This window comes from Anopheles moucheti, unplaced genomic scaffold (assembly GCF_943734755.1).
Source record: "Anopheles moucheti unplaced genomic scaffold, idAnoMoucSN_F20_07 scaffold_24_ctg1, whole genome shotgun sequence".
Classification (NCBI taxonomy): Eukaryota; Metazoa; Arthropoda; class Insecta; order Diptera; family Culicidae; genus Anopheles; species Anopheles moucheti.
This window is the reverse complement of record NW_026453616.1, coordinates 997,195-1,019,711: the sequence shown is the minus strand read 5'-3', so window position 1 is coordinate 1,019,711 and position 22,517 is coordinate 997,195. Positions and strand designations below refer to the sequence as shown.

The window sequence follows — 22,517 nt, the reverse complement described above, 5'->3', positions numbered from 1 at the left end:
ACATAACCGTCGGGACAAATGGCAGGGCAACAAAACGGAACAGGTAACAGAATGGATCGGTTAATAGAACGGTCCGGGTAACTGGCCAGGAAACAGAATGGACCGGGTAACAGAACGGTACGGGTAACTGGCCAGGAAACAGAACAGGCCGGGTAACTGACCAGGCAACAGAACGGATCGGACAACAGGAACGGACCGGGCAAATGGCCAGGCAACAGGAACCGGCTGGCCAACCGGTCGGACATCCAGGCGCTTCCCTCGAGTTCCTCCGTCTCTCCCCCCTTCACACCCACAAGCCCGGAGTTAGCGTGCGTAGCCCTGTAACCGGGCCTCTTAAGCTAGTCGCTATACAAATTTTAGTTGGAGGCGACGCATAACGTTTCCATAGTAACATTATTTCCCACATCCTTGGATCATTTTTGATTACACTGCTCTTCTTAAAATCCTTTCTTTCGCTATGCCTTCTATGATCCTCTCGCCAACAATTTATTTTTCTATGTAAACTATTTTTTTAGCAAATGGTTTTTACACGAATCGACGTCCACAGACGCGCAATTTGAGAATGTTTTTAATTTTTGTCCTTGGGTATTCGCGCGTTTTCTTGCATTTTCAGTCGGATCCTTTACAAGATTTTCAAAAAGATTTAAATTTTGGTCGGTGATACAGTGCGAACGGTTTCTTAAACGACCTATTCGAGCCGTACCCCCGTACGCAGCACTCACTTCTTCTGAACCTGCTGAAGAGGTCTGAACCTGCCATTTCTGGCTTTCTGTATCTTTATTTTGCCGAAGCTGGATAGTCAGTCCTGAGTACGGGTGATTGATCCGGATGAGATTTTGGACAGGTCCGATCGTATGAAGACCGGCGTCGCTATCATCAAACCACCGGGCCGCTCCAACGCTTCCAAGTGCCAAGTGAGCGACTCACTATCCTGATTAATACAAATCAAGGAAGACCAGAAATGGTCGTTGAATCCACGGAAATAGCAGCATTGTTTTCTTAAATAATACCATGTAGCTTATAAATATTTTAAAGTTATTTACTGCTTGATTCGCTGCAATTTTTCATGTTTTATTTTTCACTAACGGAAATGCGAGAGTGTTTCAGGAGTAATTGCTGTTGTTATGCTATGTTGTTTACTTCTCAGTTTAAATAGAGAAATTTTTATCAAACCAGGTAACCGAGAAGATTTTTAGAAGGGTCAATATTTTTTTCAAATCGTCTGTATTTCAATAACCCCTGACACAAGCGCAACATCAAGAGATATTGCCCAGCAAATTCTAGGCTTTTTTTTTAACTTTATTTACCCGCAACCTGGATAGTTGTTCCTGGGGACGAGGGATTGGTTCGGTTGTAATTTTGTACCGGTCCTGCCTAAAGAAGACTGGCTACATCTGATTAAATGGCACCATATGAAATTTAAACATGTATGTGTCTGTTACTGGAAAGACATGACTCAAATATACTGCCTGTGAGGAAAAAGATAGAAAAAAAACTTGGGAAATCTGTAGTACCTGAATGTGGATGGCTACTTAACCTGAGATATATCCAATCAGTTGCTTTTATCTAATTGTGAAAGACGTCGACTTTCGACGAAATTATGTGCGATGCCTACGAAAATCATAAATGCATAGCAAGCAACTGGGGATCTGACGCAAAAATATTAAGAAGTGCTTTAGTGTAATTTAGAATACTCATGTTAAAATGATATGTTGCATATGATCCAGATGGGAGCTGCACGCAAACACGACGTGTCGTATATTTTTACGATACATTTCATTCGTGATAAATGACCAAGGTTCGGGACTTATCAACCACAAAGATCAAATATCTAAAACACGACGCAAGATGTACAGATCAGAGGAATGGCTATATCAGACTAAGAGAAGAACAAAGTCATCAAGGTTCAAGGTCTGTTAAAACCTAAAACGACAACAAAAGCGCTATGTGACTTGGAATATGCTTTGCCAAATAGTTTTTTATGAGAGCCAAAGGGGCCCGAGGTGAGAAATTTGATAGTTTATAAAACTAAATAAAGTAAAATTAACAACTTCCTCCAATTGAGAAGAAAACCTCTTTTTAAAACATCTTTGAGTTTGCGTACATAACAAAATTCTGGCCCTGTAACCGGGCCGATTAGCTAGTTTTACCAATTCAAATAAGAGTGGTAGAGTTGAGCAATCTTCCGGTTTTTGTAGTTGGTGTTTTTGGTGGATCGTCGAAACCGGGCAGTTTAGAAGAATTCCTTCAACCACTGGTGATGGAAATAAACGACCTCCAGGAAAATGGTTTGAAGCTCGGGGATAAAGTAGTGCCATTTAATATGCGCGTCTTTATTGCAAATGCACCGATGCGTGCATATTTAAAAGGTATTTTGTCAGCATTGCTTTGAACTGAATTTCTTAGGCTAATATGTTAACTCACTCGTTTTTCTACTTAATTTTATTACAGCAACGGTTTACTTCAATGGGATTCATGGGTGCTTACATTGTACAACTGTTGGCAAATCCGTACGGGCAGGAAGAGGTAGGACTGTAGTTTTTGATGAAGTGAATGCTTCGCCCCGTACGGATGAGGAGTTTAGAAACAGAGTGTATACAGAGCACCACACATGATGGTCACCCTTGGAAAACATAAGGTCTTTCAATATGGTGAAGGATGTCCCTAGTTGTGATCGCCTGCATTTGATAGACGAAGGCTCCAGTAAAAAAATTCTTGAGTTCTCGTGTGACTGACAATAAGTTCGATAAAAAATATTTCATCCATATGTTTCCTCGGCAGAAATAAGTGGTATCTGCTTTCATGATCAACACACGACTCCCTTCGGAAATACCGCGCCGAATGCGACACCTCAATGAAAAGTCTTTGTGGAAGGCTACGGAATTCAGAACCTTTCATCATTATATAAGCATTGTGGTGTATAAAGATTTTATGCAGAGCGAAGCTTATGGTCATTACCTGCTATATTTTTACGGTATTACCATTTTCAGTACCGTGGAATAGAAACTCCTTTGGCCACTAGCAAAGAGAATGCTTGATAAATTTGTTAAAGATTTTAGCAAGTATTATGGCTTGTCATATGTATCAAGCAACATACATAACCTCCAACACGTTGCTGAAGATGTTGAGCGATTGGGACCGCTTGACTCATTTTCAGCATATGCATTTGAAAACAACATGCGGTTCATAAAACCATGTGTTCGATCGGGGACAAAAGTTGTGGAACAGGTTGTTGGCAGGCTAACTGAACATAGCGTAATTTGTAAAGCTATTCACCGTAATGCAACAACTTATCCAAAATTAAAAAAGAAAGGCCGTTTTCAAGTGGCGGCTGATTTTCTGCTGAGGCCACAGTTTCAGGATAGTTGGTTCCTTACACAAAATAACAAAATAATTAGGTATATAAAAGCAACAAAATGTATGCCGCTATCATATACCATTGTAGGTTTGGAAGTAACCTCATGGGAAAAGGTGTTTGATGTTTCCTTTCTAGATACTGCGGGTGTGGAAACTTTCAATATTTCTTCTACAGAATTATACATTTTTAAAGTAGAGATAAATGTTTGTACTAGAAGAGTAGAACTGCCTTCAACTAATATTAAATGTAAATTAGTACCCGGTTTTCTTCCCAGCCGTCCTCTTTCGCAGCTTCCCGTGCAACGGTCTCCTCAACCCAAATCAATTATGCTTTCTCCCCTGCTTCACACCTTTCAACCCAATGTCCCAGTGTAATATAATTTAATTATGCATAAAGTATGTTATTGGATACATTAGAAAATTTATGTAACGGAGTATGCCCGGGATAAGGCAAAATATAAGGAGGAAATGCCTTGCATTTAGCTACGTGTTGTATGATTTAGGTTAAATAATCAATAAGTTAGGCGAGTAAATTGTGCTACTAATATTTGAAAAAATTCAATTCAGTTCAAATCATGCATTGGAAATTCGTGTAACGTTCTCTCTCTAACTACTTAACTGGTAGATTATACTACTGTGTCCGAAAAGTAAGGTGACACTAGATGTCAAATTTCGCACACCTAAAGAAGCCTCTTGTTTTTATTTTTCGTTTGTCAATTTGAATGTTTTTGACAGATTTGCCAAGTTTCAAGTCACAACATCAACCCGGCTAGTAGTGAAAATTTGTTTTCGGAGCTGCGCCATGTGTTTTTGTCCATATTGACCAAGTTGTTAAGTTTGTGGAACAGCGCACCTGTATCAAATTTTGTTTGCGCAATGAAATAAACGCTGCGGAAACATTGCGGATGCTATAAAAAGCCTTTTGGGAAGATTCTATGTCGAAGAAAAATGTGTACAAAGGGTACTGTTCGCTACCAACACGTAGATAGTTCGCTTGAGTGTGTGTGTGGGCTGCAAATCGCACTATAACGACGCACACGAACGAAAGGAGCAAAGGCGAAAAAGGAGCAAAGGCGAAAAAGGAGCAAGGGCGAAAAGGAAGCAAAGGTGAAAAGAGAGCACAAGTGAAAAGGAGAACGATTATTGCATGCAAGATCGAACAGGATGCTCTTTCTGGAAGGTTCGGTTTCGAGATGTTTCGATCCTGGATGGTATAAAAGGAGAACGAAAATCCTCCGAAAGTTCAGTTCGACTAGAACCGGCACACATTGCACTTTAAAATAAAGCAAGCAAGAGGAATTCCTGGTGTGTTTGTTAAAGTGCACTCCCAATCCAGAGGCAACCAGGCGCCTCAACATTTTGGTCCTTCGAACCGGATACCGGCCTACAGTCCCCGGTAATTAAAGCCTTCCCTAGTCAACGTGGCGATTAGCGGAAGCAAACCCTCCCTACCGAACCGTTCGGTACCTTAAGCCTTCTCTGGTTAAACCAAGTAACCAGCAGAAGCAAACCTTCACTCCCGGTCCACAAGGCGACCAAGTGAAGTAGCGCCTGCCGATTAGTGCGCTGATCGGTACCACTGGTGACATCCAAGCAGCCCGCAAGGACACCAGAGTTGGATTTATTGTCGGCCAACCATCGGTCGAACAAACCTTCCATCCATCGGGATATTTCCATCCTTTGCGTGGATATAGTGTGAAAAGCGTTCGCGTGGCTTCAACAACGTGAATCGTGAGTATAGAATAAAAAGCGTTCGCGTGGCTTCAACAGCGCGAAGTGTGAGTGTGAGTGTATAAGTAGTTTGTGCCCGTATCGAAACAAAATGGGAGTCGACCATACGCCAGAAAAGAAGGAAGAAGACACTAGCTGCAAGTTGCTGATCCACCAGCGTGGCCAAATCAAACGGAGAGTCACGCTCATCAATCGCAGTCTGAAGGAAGCCAAAGATGACCCAACAACGGTGACTTCAACATTGCTGAAGGTCTTCGCGAAAAAACTCGAGGTGCACTACCAAGAGTACACAACTTTGCATCGAGAGATAATGCAAGCATGCCCGGCATCGAAGCTAGACGAACAGGATGAAGCGCTCATAACATTCGATGCGCTTCACACCGAGGCAATGGAGAGACTAGAGCAGCTATCCGGAACGCAGCCGCAAACCAATGCTCCGGCAACTAGCACGATGCAAACCCCGGTCATGATACAGCAGCAGCCATTGCGAGCTCCGATTCCCAGCTTCGATGGAAAGGTTGAAAACTGGCCGAAGTTCCAGACGATGTTTGATGACATTGTCATTCGCAGCAACGTATCCGATGCCATGAAGCTTCATCATTTGGATAAAGCTCTCGTCGGTGATGCTTCTGGATGGATAACGGCGAAGATGATCCAAGACAACAATTTCCAGCTGACCTGGAAACAGCTGAAGGAAAGGTTCGAGAACCCTCGTGTCATCGTCGACACTCATCTAGCTGGCCTGTTGGAACTGAAAGCTATTCTAAAGAGAAACCACAAGGATCTGATGGAGCTTGTGAAAACAGTCAATCGGCACGTTGGAGGTCTACAGTACCAAGGCATCCAAGTCGATGTGATGTCCGGTCTGCTGCTGACAAAAATCATCACTGCACGGCTCGATGACCAGACTCTGCAGCTATGGGAACGGACTCAAGAGCATGGGAAATTACCAAATTTCGACCAGATTATGACATTTTTGCAGAGCGAATGTCAAGTTCTGGAAAGGTTCCAGAATCGAACCCAAGCTGCTGTAAAGGAAGGAAACCTTAAACCGACGATTGGGAAGCTCCAAAGTCAGAAGGCACACGCAGTATCATCTGCTTCGACATCACAGCAATGTCTGGTATGCTCTGAAAAACATCGTCATTTTGAGTGCCCAGCATTAAATCAGATGCAACTAACACAACGCTTAGCCAAGGTTAAGGAATTAAACCTGTGCTACAATTGTCTGCGATTCGGCCATCGTTTGATCGAATGCCCATCAACCAAGGGTTGCTCGAAATGCCATCGAAAGCACCATACGCTTCTTCATGATGATATAAAGCAGGCCCCGGATAGATCTTCCATGCAAGCGAACACGATTCCAGCAGTCTGGTCCGAACAAACTACAACATTTGTTCATCCGTCAGCAAACACTGCCGTTCCCAATAGACCATTAAAACAGAAGACAGCAATGCTGATGACCGCTCTGGTAAACCTCAGGAATATAGACAACGGGAAGGTACCCTGCCGTGTTCTTCTGGACTCAGGTTCCCAGGCGAGCTTCATTTCGAAGCAGATTGCTGATCAACTACAGCTACGAAGAGTCCCTACGTTTATTCCCATCACCGGAGTAGGTGCTGTAAAAACTTGTGCCAGAGAAAAAATCATCGTTGAAGTGGAATCCAGATGTACCAACTTCGCTATAACCGTCGAATGCCTGGTGATTCCTAAGGTGACAGGAATCATACCTTCAACTCAAATGGATGTTTCAAAATGGCCTCTACCAACTGGATTGTTTCTAGCAGACCCCGAGTTTTATATGCCTGGCCAAATTGATATGCTGTTAGGCGTATCCCACTTCCTTCGCCTACTTAAATCGGGAAGGATGCAACTGCGAGAAGATCTGCCCGACCTTCAAGAGACGTACTTCGGATGGGTTGTTGCAGGAGATATCGAGGAACAGAAAAACGAAGAGCAATGCTGCATCGCCACCACTGCCTCACTTCCCGAGACCATGAAGAGATTTTGGGAGATTGAAGAAATCGAAGATGCCGACGAACCCACGGAACATGAGGCATGCGAAAAGAGTTTTATTGAAACTCACCATCGAGATAAGGACGGAAGATACGTTGTCGCCCTGCCCTTCCGCGAGTTTCCACCCCAACTGAAAGACAACAGAGAGCTGGCCCTACGTCGCTTCGTTTCACTTGAACGACGAATGAAAAAGGATTCTTCCCTGAAGCTCCAGTATACTAAGTTTATTGACGACTACGAAACTCTCGGCCACTGTCAAGAAATCAGAGAAGAATTCGATGAACCGAACAAACCCTGCTTCTACATGCCTCACCATGCGGTTCTACGGCCATCTAGCTCCAGTACAAAGCTTCGTGTAGTCTTCGATGCGTCGGCAAAGTCTTCTGCATCCGACGTAGCTCTTAACCAAGCCCTCATGGTGGGAGCAACAGTACAGAACGACATCTTTGTCATCCTCGTTCGATTCCGGAAGCACTTCATCGTATTCACAGCTGATATATCTAAGATGTATCGACAGATTAAGGTCATTCCTGCTCATTCGTGCTTCCAACGCATCTTTTGGCGTGCTGACGCAGCACTTCCTCTTCGTGTTCTTGAGTTGAAAACGGTCACATATGGAACAGCATGCGCCCCATTCCTTGCAACCAGATGCCTGCTTCAGTTGAGCAACGATGAAGCCATCTCTTTCCCAAGGGCTGCTAAAATCATCCGTGAAGACTGTTACGTCGATGATATCCTGTCTGGAGCAAGCACCGTACCAGAGGCCCTCGAGTGTCAGAGCCAGCTCCTTGGCATCCTGAAATCAGCTGGGTTCCCTGTCCACAAATGGAGCTCTAATTCACCTGAGCTGCTGCAACACATTCCTGAACCTGAACGAGAAAAGCTAGTAAGTCTGAGCGACAGCTGCGAAGGAGTACTAAAAACGCTGGGATTGACTTGGAGTCCACAGCGAGATGAATTTGCATTCGTCACCAATCATCTCACCGACAAGCCGAATTTGTTAACAAAACGATCCGTCCTGTCCGAGATAAGCAAACTGTTCGACCCGATCGGCCTGCTTTCGCCAGTCATCATCATCGCCAAACTCATAATGCAAAAGATTTGGCTAGCGGGAATCCCGTGGGACACCTACCTGGAAGGAGACCTGCTGCAGGAGTGGCTACAATTTCGGACTTCCCTTCAAAACGTAAGCCGCATCAGAATTCCCAGGTGCGTCGTGATGCCGAGTTACATCGCTGTTGAAATTCACGGATTCTCGGATGCATCTAAATTGGCCTACGGAGCAGCGTTGTATCTTCGTTGTATTCTTCCCGATGGGACTGCAAGTCTTCGTTTGATGTGCAGCAAATCCAAGGTTGCTCCTGTGAAGCAAGTCACCATCCCACGCATGGAGCTGCTAGGAGCTTATCTTCTAGCGAAGATGATTTCAAAGGTCTTAGGAACGTTTGACTTCAACATCAGTAACGTCGTTCTCTGGTTAGACAGCCAGATAGTCCTCGCTTGGATTAAGAAACCACTTGCATCCCTGCAAGTTTTTGTACGGAATCGCATCGAAAAAATCCGTCAACTCACCGAATCGCTGGAAGTACAATGGAGGTACATCTCGACGAAGGAGAACCCTGCAGACATTGTATCCCGAGGTATGTTGCCGGAGGCATTGCTTACAAATGATCTCTGGTGGTCAGGTCCCAAGTTCCTTCAGTGCGTCGATTATGACGTAGAGATTCCAGAAGAGCTACCTGATGAAGGTGTTCCAGAATTAAGAGTGACACCCATTATTGCAACGCTTGTTATGAACCAAAACAAGCTACCTGTATTTTCGAAGTACAGTTCATTTCGTAAACTCCAACGAGTGATTGCCCTGGTTCAACGGTTCATCCACAACTGCCGAGAGAAGGACGTTTCAAAACGTATCACCAGCCATTGTCCTATTATTCCTGAACTTCGAAGCGCTCTGGAACTCATCGTACAGGTTATCCAACGCGAAACACTAACTGATGAAATTCAACGAGTGGAAAACAACGAGCCATGTAAAAAGATTTACGCCCTGCACCCGATAATCGTCAACGGCATTTTGCGTGTCGGAGGAAGACTTCAGAATTCCAACCTCTCATTGTCCAGTAAACATCAAATTCTACTTCCACGGCATCTAATTACGGACCTCATCATCCAAGCGTATCACCAAGAACTTCTACACATTGGACCATCCGGGTTGTTGGCAGCCCTTCGTTTGAAATTTTGGCTGATTGACGGAAGATCGTCAGTTCGAAAAATAACCAGATCCTGTGTTCGTTGCTTCCGGTCCAAGCCACGAAGTTCCAGTCAATTAATGGGAAATCTGCCTTCATGCCGAGTTACTCAAGCACATCCGTTCGAGAAGACTGGAGTTGACTACGCTGGTCCGGTTCAAGTTAAGGAGGGTCGGTATAAACCTCGCCTGGTGAAGGCATACATTGCCGTGTTCGTGTGCATGGCAACGAAAGCGATACATCTAGAATTGGTTTCGGACTTGTCAAGCGAAGCCTTTCTTGCGGCGTTTCACCGATTCACCAGTCGACGAGGATTGAGCAAGGAGATTTTTTCGGACAATGGATGCAACTTCAAGGGAGCTAACTCGGAGCTACATGAGCTGTACCAATTATTTCGGAAACGAGAAACCGTCGAGCAAATCGAGGAATACTGCCAGCCAAAGGAAATCTTGTGGCATTTCATCCCACCCGAAGCACCAAATTTTGGAGGTCTGTGGGAGGCCGCTGTCAAGAGCACCAAGTATCATCTCAAGCGAACGCTAAAGGACTCGAAACTAACCTTCGAAGAGTATGCGACGGTGCTAACCCAGATTGAGGCGATCCTAAATTCTCGACCGCTTTTCGCAATATCCTCTGATCCCTCCGATCCTGAAGTCATCACTCCAGGTCACTTTCTGGTGGGTCGTCCTCTGATTGCTACACCGGAGCCAAGCTACGATAATATACCGATGAATCGATTATCTCGGTGGCAATACCTGCAGCAACTACGAGAGAAATTCTGGAACCAATGGAGGAAAGACTATTTGCAGAGCCTGCAACCGCGCAGTAAGAATCAACGGACACATCCTAACATCCGCCCTGGAATGATTGTACTGGTTGAAGAAAGAGATCTACCATCGCAGACTTGGAAAATGGGCAGAATCATCAACACCTACCCGGGATCTGACAATCTGGTGCGAGCAGTGGACGTAAAAATCGGAAGAACGATTTATCGTCGAGCAGTTTCCCGAATCTCCATCCTACCAATCGAAGACAACCGCAAACAGGATTGCAGTGCTTCAACGGATTCTTCCCAGCCCGGGGGAGCATGTTCGCTACCAACACGTAGATAGTTCGCTTGAGTGTGTGTGTGGGCTGCAAATCGCACTATAACGACGCACACGAACGAAAGGAGCAAAGGCGAAAAAGGAGCAAAGGCGAAAAAGGAGCAAGGGCGAAAAGGGAGCAAAGGTGAAAAGAGAGCACAAGTGAAAAGGAGAACGATTATTGCATGCAAGATCGAACAGGATGCTCTTTCTGGAAGGTTCGGTTTCGAGATGTTTCGATCCTGGATGGTATAAAAGGAGAACGAAAATCCTCCGAAAGTTCAGTTCGACTAGAACCGGCACACATTGCACTTTAAAATAAAGCAAGCAAGAGGAATTCCTGGTGTGTTTGTTAAAGTGCACTCCCAATCCAGAGGCAACCAGGCGCCTCAACAGGTACAGTGATTTCAAGAATGGCCGTGAGAAGGTCGAAGACGGGGACCGTCCGGGGAGTCCATCCACCTCGACCGACGACCCCTACGTCGTCCAAATCAAGGATTTGGTGGTCAACAATCGTCAGTTGACGATACGAGACCTTTCGGAAAGTGTTGGGATTTCCGGCCGGCGGAAAACGGCCGGATTTGTGGAAAAACTACAGCTGGTTGTTGCACCATGATAATGCGCCCTCCCATATGGCCATCATTTTGAGGGAGTTTTTCACAACAACTGGCCCTCATATCGTTCCGCAACCGCCGTATTCACCAGATTTGGCACCAGCCGACTTCTGGCTGTTCAACAAGCTAAAACGGCCGCTTCGGGGACACCGTTTTCACACTATCGAGGAGATAGAAGCCGCAGCGACGGCGGAACTATAGGCCATCCCTGCATCCGCGTTTTCCACCTGCTTCGAGGAGTGGCAGAAGAGGGGGAAGAGATGCATTGCATCGGAAGGGGATTACTTCGAATGGAATGACCTTAATTTGGCCTAATAAAAATACCATTTAGAAAAAAAACGGAAAGTCACTTTATTTTTCGGACACAGTAGTACATGTAAGAGTTAGAAATTTGGTTGTTACTTTATTCACGTTCAAATCGCTACTGGTTACATTTTTCAATTCTCTCTTAATGTATATTCGCCTCGCCATTTCTTTTTCTCTCCTCTCCCGCTTTCTGTTTCTCTCCCGCTTTCGTCCTCTTCTCCTTCTTACACTCGGCTTTTCCTGACTCTCCCTTGCCCTCAAGGGACGATTATTAGTTCATTCTAATTCTTCGTCAGTTAATTCCAAATCTTCATTTGTCGTCGCATACGACCATAATTTCATGAAATCTACGCTAGTAGTAGTAATATTTGGGTCTTCGCAGTTTGCCGCTTTTTGTACCTTATAGCGATCGTTTCGCTTAACGCTCAATACTTCATATGGTCCCAAATATTCGTTTGCTAGTTTTCGCCCAGCAACAAACTGAGTCCTTTTAATGGCTACCAGGTCGCCTACTTTATATCCGATAGTTGGTTTTCGTGTTTTATCAAAATTTCTTTTATGCGTTAGCTGAGCTTTCTCAATCGCATTTTTTACTTCTTGTCTCATTTCTGATCTTTCCTTTTCAAAGGTTTCGTACATTTCTACTTCAATTAGTTTCTGTAGTTGATCAATATCGCAATTACGCATCGAAGCACCAAACAGGGCATTGAATGGAGTTCGCTGGATAGTAGCAAGCCAATGAGAGTTTAGCGCGCGTTGAACTAATCCTATCGATTTATACCAACGAGATGGTTCTTCGGAACTCAGTTTCGCTAAGGTGGACAACACTGCTCGGTTAACCCTTTCGGCTTGCCCGTTTCCTCTTGGAACACCGGTACTGTTTACAACATGTTCGATTTGCCTATTTTTCACATAATCTGCAAAATAATTTGAAGTAAAAGCCGTACCACGATCAGTTACAATCCTCTGAGGATCTCCAAATATTTCAGACCAACTTTGTAGTTTTAATATAACTTCTTCCGCACCTGTAGATTTGGTAGCATACAGCCAAACGAATTTTGAAAAGCCATCAATAACCGTTAATATATACTTGTATTGTTTAGCCGTAGCATTCATCGGTCCAATATGATCCAAGTGGATGGTTTGCAAAGGAACACATCCTTTGTCAATGGGATTCAAGAGCCCCTCTTTTTTACCTAGCTTTTTATTATGCATAATGCATTTCACGCAACTGTTTATAACTTGTTTGACCTTGTGCTCTAAGTGTGGTATAAAATATTGTTGGATTATACTGTGCATGGTCTTTGCACTAGCGAAATGACCCACATTATGCGCATCAAGAATAATCTGTTTTTCCATACTCTTAGGAATAACCAACAAGTCATTTCCTTCAACCGTATTGTAAAGTATATTACCTTTCATCTTATAGGAACCGTATGGTTTTTCTTTTAATACTTCGATGATAGCTTTAAGCATCTCATCATTCAACTGCTGATTTTTTATGCGAGCCGTAACCTCGGAAACTATCATCACATTTTGCTCTGGGTATCTACTCAAACAATCTACATGACGCAATCTTTCACCTGATCTATGTTCCACGTCGTAATCAAAATCCTGCAGAAATATTACCCATTGTGTAACTTCTCTAGGCATATCTTCTTTTTTGATTGTTTGTTTGAAAGCTATGCAATCAGTAATTATTTTAAACCTTATTCCCAACAGATAGTGACGCTACTTTTTCACAGCAAGAAAAATAGCTTTAGCTTCCAAGATGTAACTATGCTGATTATTTTCTCCTTGGGTAGTTTTTTTACTCCAGAACATGATGGGGTAAAATTTCTCTTCAAATTTCTGTAGCAACACTGCACCAAAACCATATTTAGATGCATCCGTATGCACTTGCGTTTCTGCCTCACGATCATATAATCTAAGAATCGGTTCTCTTATTAGCATTTGCTTTAACTTATGGAAAGCATCTAATTCCGTTGATCCCATTCGAAAACACACATCTTTCTTTAGTAGGTCCGTTAATGGCCTAGCAATAATAGCATAATTTTTAATGAATTTTCGAAAGAACCCTGTTAAACCTAAAAATGCTTGTGTGGCTTTTACGTTGTTCGGTACGCTGAAATTCTTCACTACTCTTATTTTTTCTTCACCTGGTGATATCGTACCATTTTCAACACGATGTCCTAAAAATACAATCGACCGTTGCAAGAATTCACATTTCTCCCAGTTTACTTTTAAACTGTATTCTGAAATTCTATCACAAACCAATTCCATTTTTGATAAACATTCTTCCGGAGTAACGCCATGGATTACAATATCGTCCATGTAAAGATCCAATACGTTTTCGTTAATTAAAGATTGAAACACGTGATTAATAAAACGTATAAAAACCGCTGGCGAATTGCAAAAACCAAATGGTGCTTTCTTAAACTCATATATCCCGGTTTTTGTAGCGAACGCAATATACTTCCTACTATTCTCATCTATTGGTACATGGAAAAATCCATTTTTTAAATCCATTATCGTAAAGAACCTAGCTTGCTGTAATTTTTCTAACACTTCTTCTATAACTGGGATCGGAAAGCCGTCTTTCAAAACCATTGTATTAAGCTTCCGATAATCGACGCACAAGCGATAACTGCCGTTCTTTTTCTTCACGATCACCACTCTGCTCGCGAACTCGGACGTTGATTTCTGGATAACTCCTTGCTCCAACCACTTTTCGATTTGTTGCTCCACTATACTGCTCTCGGCTGCAGACAAACGCCTCGGAGATTGTCGAAAAGGTACTGCTCCCTCGTTAGTGGTAATCTTCATTGCTATCGGCGATTCGCTTTGTTGTTTTTCTTCGGATGCCTTACACTTCTCGATCATCCGCTTCACTTGGTCTTCGAACAAACTCGGCACCATATTTTCAAGATCGGTGGCAGGCGGGAACTCTTCAGCTAACAACACACTGCTCTCTGGCACACTTTCCCTCTCAGCAACTCGTCGAACTGTCTTTATACCATCTTTTGTCACTTCGACATCAAAAAACTGCAGCGATTCTCTTCCTAGTAAAGCGTCATAAACCATGGCTTCGTCTGGCACGACGAAAAACGCTACGCTAGTGTAAATTTCTGCGTTCACACACACATCTGCTGAAAATCGGCTCATGGCTTTTGTTTGTGTGCCGCAGAACCCGTTGAACCCGTTGCCACTGTCAAACAAAGCATGCAGAACACAATCGCCAAATCCAATAATTACCGTTGTTTCGTTGCTGTTCGACACCAAGTTTGTACTTGAGACGGCTGGGCGTTTCTTTTCACACTCACTGGCTTTGTGTCCGAGCGCACCACAACCGAAGCATTTTATACCATTTGTTTTCTCTGTACAACCGGTAGCCACGTGCCCTGGTTGACCACAAAGGTAACATTTTGTTTTCCGCGTATTCGGGACCTCTGCTTGCGGCTTCGATGTTTGTGCAAGTCCGGAACGTTTTTTCTTATCGATTTCAGCTTTTGCATCCGCCCGTTCTCGCAACGCAATTTTTCGTTTAAGCTGAGCTATTGTAGTGGCTTCATACAGAATTGCTCTTGTTGTTTCATCGGTTGAAAACCCGTCTACGATGAATTCACATAGGCTGTCTTCCTCGATATCGATGGACTGAGCAAGTTTTTGCATCGAGTAGATGAATTCAAGAGCCGACTCCTCCTTTCTCTTTTTCCGCGAAGCCAATTGTCGAAACACGTCGCTAGCTCTCACCGCAGTCGCGAATTCGTCCAGCAAGGCTCTCTTCAGCGCGGCATAAGTCACCACACCGCGCAAGGTTGCGAGAAAACTCTTGGCCACACCGGTCAATTTCTTCCGGCACATAATGAATTTGTGCCCATCGGACCAGCGCGCTAAGCTCGCAATTTCATCAAAATCCGCAAACCATGCGTTTAAGTCCCTTGAGCCATCTGCGCTGTACGCTTCAATCCCTTCCTCCACGTCTCTAAAAGAGTATGGAAACGAGACTGCTGCATCGAATTTGGGAAGCGGTTCCACTCCAAACTCGGATTCCTCATGCAGTGCGTCCAGAAAAGGAATAGCTGTAGACTGATCGATCGGGGACTGCTTAAGCTCATTTTCCACCAGAAGACGCGCCATGTCCTCTTTCGTACCCGTTGCTGATAGTCCTTCAGCCGCACACCGTTTCACTAAACCGGCACGGGTAAACTCCTCTACCATGGACAGAATACGTTCTTCTGCCATTATATTTTCACACGCACGCACACGTTTTATATTCGCACTCAGCGAATAGTTTTGCACTCAGCCTATGGTTTCGCACACAGCGAATAGTTTCGCACTCAGCGAATAGTTTTGCACTCAACTATTATATTATTGCACTCAGCTATAATAGAATCGTACGCAGATATTACAATATTGCACTCAGCATTATAATATCACTCACTTCTTAAAAGTGATGATCGGAACATAATCCCCGGGTTGAGCCCCCAAATGTAAGAGTTAGAAATTTGGTTGTTACTTTATTCACGTTCAAATCGCTACTGGTTACATTTTTCAATTCTCTCTTAATGTCTATTCGCCTCCCCATTTCTTTTTCTCTCCTCTCCCGCTTTCTGTTTCTCTCCCGCTTTCGTCCTCTTCTCCTTCTTACATACATATAAGGAACTTATTATTAACAGCGACGAATGAGCAACCTAACTTAAAATCTAAACGAAAAACAAATTAATTGTCTAACTTAACTATCTTTCGCTTATGTTCTTTATGTACAACACTTGTTCTAATGCCTTTTGATTTACAAGCACTTTTCGCATTATAAAGTTTGCATTTGAAATAAGTGTCGAATTCTTTCACATCATCGAATTGTCCTACCGCCCTCAGCACTTTAATTACATTCGGGTACTTTACTAAACCTACTTTCAAATTATATCCGCTTGTTACGAACGCGAATGTAAATCGAGCGAGCGTACCTGCATCGGAGAAGGTAAACGTAAAGAAACGTAGAAAACAGGAAAGGACTAGCGCGTAGACAAAACGTAGATAAAAAACCAATAAGGTCCGACGCCCAAGCGTGGGCGTAAGGTATGGAATAACACACATAAGGAAACATTACAAGTAAAGCATACAAGGAACACACCCAACGGACAGGTAATGAAGGATAGAAAAATCCTAAGCAAATTACAGATCGCCGCCTCGGCTAAAACTAAAGTTCTACACTTCATAACAAACACGCCTTATGAGAAACATGTAAACATTAACCGCCATTAGGGTAATGTCATAAAATACCCGAGGATTCGTAGGTCAGCATATAGCGTACCGGATAAGGGTAATCAGGAACACCTGAACTAATAAGCGAAAATAGGGCTTAGCGAGCGCGCCATGCCCGGGTAACCAAAATATCCTATGCAAATAATACGAATCGAGATGCACTCGGACTAGCGAGGTGCAATAAAATGGTATACCTGATTTCATGTAAACCTCGTTCAGGTAAAAAGGCAAGAGTGATAAATAACGAGGTCAAAGTTTCTATCGCATTCTAATTCTTTCATCTCATTTGCACTTAAAAACTTTCAAGACACATTGTTACTATAAAAGCAGGAAAATTTGTTAAATAAAATCACTTGTATTTGCAACTTAAACCGTGATTGGTGCTTATTCGAGTCGCTGTGTTTGCAATCTAATTGGATAAAGGTCTGCTGGGGAACTGATTCTGCTTGCCAGGATAAAAGCCTACTTGCTCGACCCGAACGATTTGAGCGCTTTCACTTCTAGCTGAGATTTACGCGAGAATCTCTCCTGGGTGATCATACCTTCGCGTAATCATCCAACAAACAGCGGAACCGTGTTCCGATTTGTTCCCGTCAGTAACACCGCTTTTGGGAGCACAAGCCCAACTACATTCAGCAAAAAAAGTTCTGCAAAATATTTTAACAATTGCTTCGTGAGTGCGTTGTTTTGGATTATTGCTTTTAATTTCCTCCTTCAGCCAATGCTCCATAATTCGAAAGTTTTCCGGCAAAGAAAGACTGATTTCTAGGGAACCTAGCTGTTCCTTGCAGGTCAATTCTGTACCATGAAACATTGGACGTTGAATTATATAGCTATTTTGATTTGATGTTGGTTTAGTGGATGAAATGGACGCCAGTTGAGTTACATTTGTTGGTAAAACACTTTTTAGCAGCATTTTCATCTCCACTACAGCTGTTGTTAATTTAAACGTCTGATTTTTGTTTTCCTCAATTTTGTGTCTTTTTGTGGGTAAAAACTTATTTATTAACACTTAACAAAATCCGTACATAAAAACACATATTAAAACGAATACAACGATCAGCGATTGTGCCGCGCGCTAGATCCACGTCCTTGCAGCCTGTCGATCACGAACCGAATCTTCTCCCACCACATCACAGGACGTAATTGTACCAGCAGGGAGAGAGCTAAACCACAGCTAGCGACAAAGACGACTATATCCGCTACGCATCGGATGCTGTCAGTTCCCAGACAACATCGAGCGTGCGGATAAGCTGCGTCGCGGCTGCAACGTCAGGCTGCAACATCTCCCCCGGCTAATTGAGCTGATAGGCTCCGAGCCGACGCGGGAGTCTTCTCACACGAGAAGACCTGCGTGGCAAATCCATCAGGCTCTGGGTGGTGCTACCATCATGACGGTTACTACTAACATAAGGATGTACCGATTTTGCCACCGGAATGTCGTTCCGGGCACTCGCTGCTGGCGATGAACGATCGGGGAATGATGGTGGATGTGCTGCTGGTTCACTTGTGCTGGCTTCCGGAATCGGCTGGGTTGGCTCTGGAGGGGAACCCGAGGACCAATCCTCTAACAACAAATCGAGCGGCAGCTGATGTCTTTCACATGCGCGGTCAACCACACGTCGCCGAATTTGGTTTACATGGCGCCTGAGTGTACGTCCATCTTGTGCAATCACGTCGTACATTACTCGTCCGCGGCTGCGAACGATCTTTCCGGGTATCTACTTCCACGAGTTACCGTGGAAGGATTTTGTTGAAACTGGCTCGCCTGGCTGAAAGCTTCGAACTAAAATTGATGAGGAAGAAGATAGTGAGTGTGATGAAGGGGGCCGCAACAGCTCCAATGCTGTCCTGATGGGGCGACCGAACATTTCCTCTGCTGGAGTTTTCTGCTGGCTCAACTGAGCATTTGGAGTCGATCGGTACGATATAAGGAAAAGCTCCAGCGCCTCATCAAGGGATGTTTCATCACTCTGGATCTTCCGCAGTGCTCGTTTCAACGTATCAACGAAACGCTCTGCCTGTCCGTTCGATTGCGGATGGAATGGTGCTGTGGTAATGTGCTCGATCCCGTTACTGTTGCAGAATTCCGCAAAGAGGCTACTTGTAAATTGGGGACCATTGTCACTAACCAGTGTTTCCGGCATACCGAAGCGAGCAAATATATTACGCAACATGGCGATGGTGGCAGAAGTGGTTGTACCTGGTGATTTATAGACTACCGACCACTTGGAAAAAGCGTCAACCACGACTAAAAAATAAAACCCTTCAAATGGCCCAGCGTAGTCGATGTGAACTCTACGCCAGGCGATCACGTATTCGGCTTCAGGTTTCGCGTGGTGTTGTATCAGACGAGATAATACATCGGCATTTCCGAATGAGCCAGTTGGTACGTACTCAATATCCATGTCGTACAGCTGAAGGGTTAGCGCAAACCTTTGCAGCCGATTTGCTGTGTATGTAGGAATACCCTTCTTACTGCCGAATATGCGGACTAGTGGTCGGTGGTCAGTCTGCAGCGTGAAATGACGACCGTAAATCATGCGGTGAAATTTGGTTACAGCAAAAACTATTGCTAGTCCCTCCCTATCGATTTGGCTGTAACCAAATTCTGCTTTGCTGAGCGCTCTGGATGCGTGCTGAACCACATTCATAGATCCGTCCGGGTACTTGTGGCATAGTGTTGCTCCTAAACCAACCGAAGATGCATCGGCGGACACAACTATGTCGCGCTTTGGGTCGTAATGGGTGAGTAAGAGTTCCGTGGATAAAAGGTCTTTAAATTGTTCGAAGACTTTTTGGCATTCGGTAGTCCACTGGAACGCACTTCCGGTTAGCAGCAACTTATCCAGCGGGTAGCGTAATTTACGCATGTTAGGAATGAACTTCGCATAAAAGTTTATAGCACCGATGAACGATCGAACGCCTGTGACATCTGTTGGAGAAGGTAACTTCTTGATGGCGTCGATCTTGGCAGGGTCGGGTCGTAGGCCTCGGCTGTCGATGATATGCCCTAGGTATCGAATTTCCGGTTTGTTGAATGAGCACTTTTCTTTGCGGATGGTAAACCCATAGTCCTTTATTCGCTGCAGGGTTTCTTTTAGGGCGGCATCGTGCTCTTCCTGCGTCTTTCCGCCGACAATCACATCATCCATGTAGGCGGAGACTCCATTTACACCGGCGAGCATTTTATCCATGATCTGTTGAAAAGAACCAGGAGCTACTTTGATGCCTGGAGGTAGCCTATTATAATAGTAAAGGCCTCGATGCGTGTTGATGGTAAGCGGGGGTCGGCTCTTTTCTTCTATTTCCACCTGCAAAAATGCATCGGACAGATCAATTTGTGTAAATGTGACGCAACGGTCTAGTTTCGAAAAAATATCTTGCGGTAACGGGAGCGGATACTCATGTGGATGTAATGCTGCGTTGAGTCCAGTGCTATAGTCTCCGCATAGTCGTATTTTGCCGTTCGCTTTGCGCACTACTACGACTGGTGCTGCCCAATCCGAATAGTCGCAGGGAGTAATGATCCCCAGCTTTTCAAGTCGATCTAATTCGTTGTTGACAGCATCTTCAATGGCGTATGCGACCGGACGTTTCGGTCGAAAAACTGGTCTGCTTTCCTGTCGCAGCTGTAGATGTATTTGTACCTTGGTGCACAGGCTCGTTCCGCTAAAAACCGTTGAAAATTTCTCTTCCCAGGAACATATTTCCGCTGTTCCTATGTGGTTACAAAAGTTATCCATTGGGATCGTCCCCAAGCCGAAAAGATGCATGGAGTCTGCCCCGAATAATGACAGATCCACCTTTGAAACGCGAATTGTAGTCTGCTTGGTGATATTATGCATACGCACGTTGGCTTCAAACTCACCTACAAGGCCGAAAACTTCGCCGGAAGCTGCTTTCGCTCTTACCTTCGGTGGGTTTAGATGAGGCTTACCCAGCTGCTTCCATTATCGCTGGCTGATAACAGTGATGTCTGACCCGGTGTCAAGTTGCAGTCAAGCCGGCTTTCCTTCGATAAAAATGTTGACAAATTTCCGCTTCTGTTGTATGCTACACACGTTGACTCGTACTACTCGAGATGCTACTGCACGACGATGATCGAACCGCGGTCGTCCTTTGCGTCGCTGAGACGAGTTGCAGAAACCCTCTCGATGACCCATACGTCCATAATCTCGACACTTGTTGGTTTTATAAGTGCAGTCACGGGTCCAATGCAGGGCAACACAAAGCCAGCACGGAGTATGTGGTTTGGAGGCTTCACTTCGGGGGGCTGACTTGGTATGGCGCTCGTTGCCGTTATTGTTCCGGTGCCACTGGCGGCTGCTTCTGGCGTGCATTGCATGCACTCGTTCACTGGTATCCGTGGCGATCATGGCACTATCAGCTTTCACACGCACTAACCGTTGGCATTCCGCTGCAAGCTGCTCCAGGGGGGCGTATTTCTTGTCTTCGATGGCGGCTAGCAATTTCATTCGTATGTCCCGTACGCTTTCGTCCTTCAACCCACATACAAGGATGAGACATTTGAAATCATCCTCCGTCATCGAAGAAAATTCCGCTTCGACGCACGCTTTGTTAACACGGCATGTAAATGCTAGCAGGTCCTCGGTGCACGTTTTTGAAATATTAAAGCATTTGAAGCGCTTGCTTAACACGGATTCCATTTTGCCGAAGAGGACAGTTAGCTTTTCCACCATTTCGCTAAAACTGAAATCACGCAGTACACGAGGCAAAATGAAGTTACTAAACCGGGCGTGTTCGGCGGTTCCCAGTTTGCGTCCCAGGAGCCGAACTTTGGCGGCGTCGTCTAAACGTGATGCATCCTCCTGGAACAGGTCAATGTACCGTGCGTACCACGATTCGAAGGTCAGTCCTGCTTCTGGATCGTAACGGAATTCACTTATATTGCCCGCAAGGGCATCCAGTATTAGCTCCGGATAGCTCGGTTTCGGAACAAGCTGCTGATCAGGGTTCGGTGGCTGCGACTGCTGTTGGTGCTGTTGCACGAGCTGCGATAGTAGTTGCTGTTGCTGTGCCAATTGCTGTTGCAAAAGCTGCAGCGTTTGTTGCAGCGTCGACGGAGCGTCCGTTGGCGGGAGGTGGATGAACCCGGCGTTCAGGACCCCATTTTGAGAGAGACGGCGCTGCTCTTCGATGATTTGCGTCTCTTCAGGGCTGGACATTCTGCGGCGTTTCACTGCTTTTCGTTGCACGTTTTCACTAAAAACTCGTCGCCACTTTTGTGTCTTTTTGTGGGTAAAAACTTATTTATTAACACTTAACAAAATCCGTACATAAAAACACATATTAAAACGAATACAACGATCAGCGATTGTGCCGCGCGCTAGATCCACGTCCTTGCAGCCTGTCGATCACGAACCGAATCTTCTCCCACCACATCACAGGACGTAATTGTACCAGCAGGGGGAGAGCTAAACCACAGCTAGCGACAGAGACGACTATATCCGCTACGCATCGGATGCTGTCAGTTCCCAGACAACATCTTCTTCTTCTTCTTCTTTGTTGGCAGGTTGTATCCTCCTGTGCTGTCAAAAACACAATCAGAGGCGTACTGCTCTGTTAGAAAGAGAGGACTGTGTGTCCATTTCTCTTGTTTTCTGTCTTTCTATTTGTCTGTTTAGGTTATGTCTTTGTGTTCATTTCTATGTTGTTTTTGTTTCGAGTCGTGTCTAGTTTCCTTGGAAAGTGGTAGTTTTGTATGTTGATTTATAAATTTATCCTTTGTTTCTTGTCTCTATTGTAAATTCCATATGTTATGTATATAATTTTTTTTTTTTTGATAGTTGTTATTGTTTATTATTTTCGATTTTTTTTATTTTGCCTATATATATTTTTGTCTTTTAAATTTTGTGTTGTTTTGTTTTCTT

At 44.4% G+C, this 22,517-nt stretch overlaps 3 protein-coding genes across 3 annotated transcripts; 1 reads left to right on the top strand and 2 right to left on the bottom strand.

The window, feature by feature from the left end:
* Positions 1–5,179: 5,179 nt before the first annotated feature.
* LOC128309212 (uncharacterized) lies at positions 5,180–11,253 on the top strand. The gene is made up of 3 exons (XM_053045594.1): positions 5,180–6,161; positions 7,017–10,178; positions 11,144–11,253. The coding sequence occupies exons 1-3, from the start codon at positions 5,180–5,182 to the stop codon at positions 11,251–11,253; spliced, it is 4,254 nt and encodes a 1,417-aa protein (XP_052901554.1).
* A 7,091-nt stretch (positions 11,254–18,344) lies between these two features.
* On the bottom strand, positions 18,345–19,496 carry LOC128309210 (uncharacterized protein K02A2.6-like). Its single transcript, XM_053045593.1, has one exon. The coding sequence runs from the start codon at positions 19,494–19,496 to the stop codon at positions 18,345–18,347; it is 1,152 nt and encodes a 383-aa protein (XP_052901553.1).
* A 1-nt stretch (position 19,497) lies between these two features.
* LOC128309209 (uncharacterized) lies at positions 19,498–21,812 on the bottom strand. The gene is made up of 3 exons (XM_053045592.1): positions 20,891–21,812; positions 19,616–20,344; positions 19,498–19,508 (listed from the first exon to the last, which is right to left on the bottom strand). Exons 1-3 carry the CDS (start codon positions 21,810–21,812, stop codon positions 19,498–19,500), a joined length of 1,662 nt encoding a protein of 553 aa, XP_052901552.1.
* Positions 21,813–22,517: the final 705 nt, after the last annotated feature.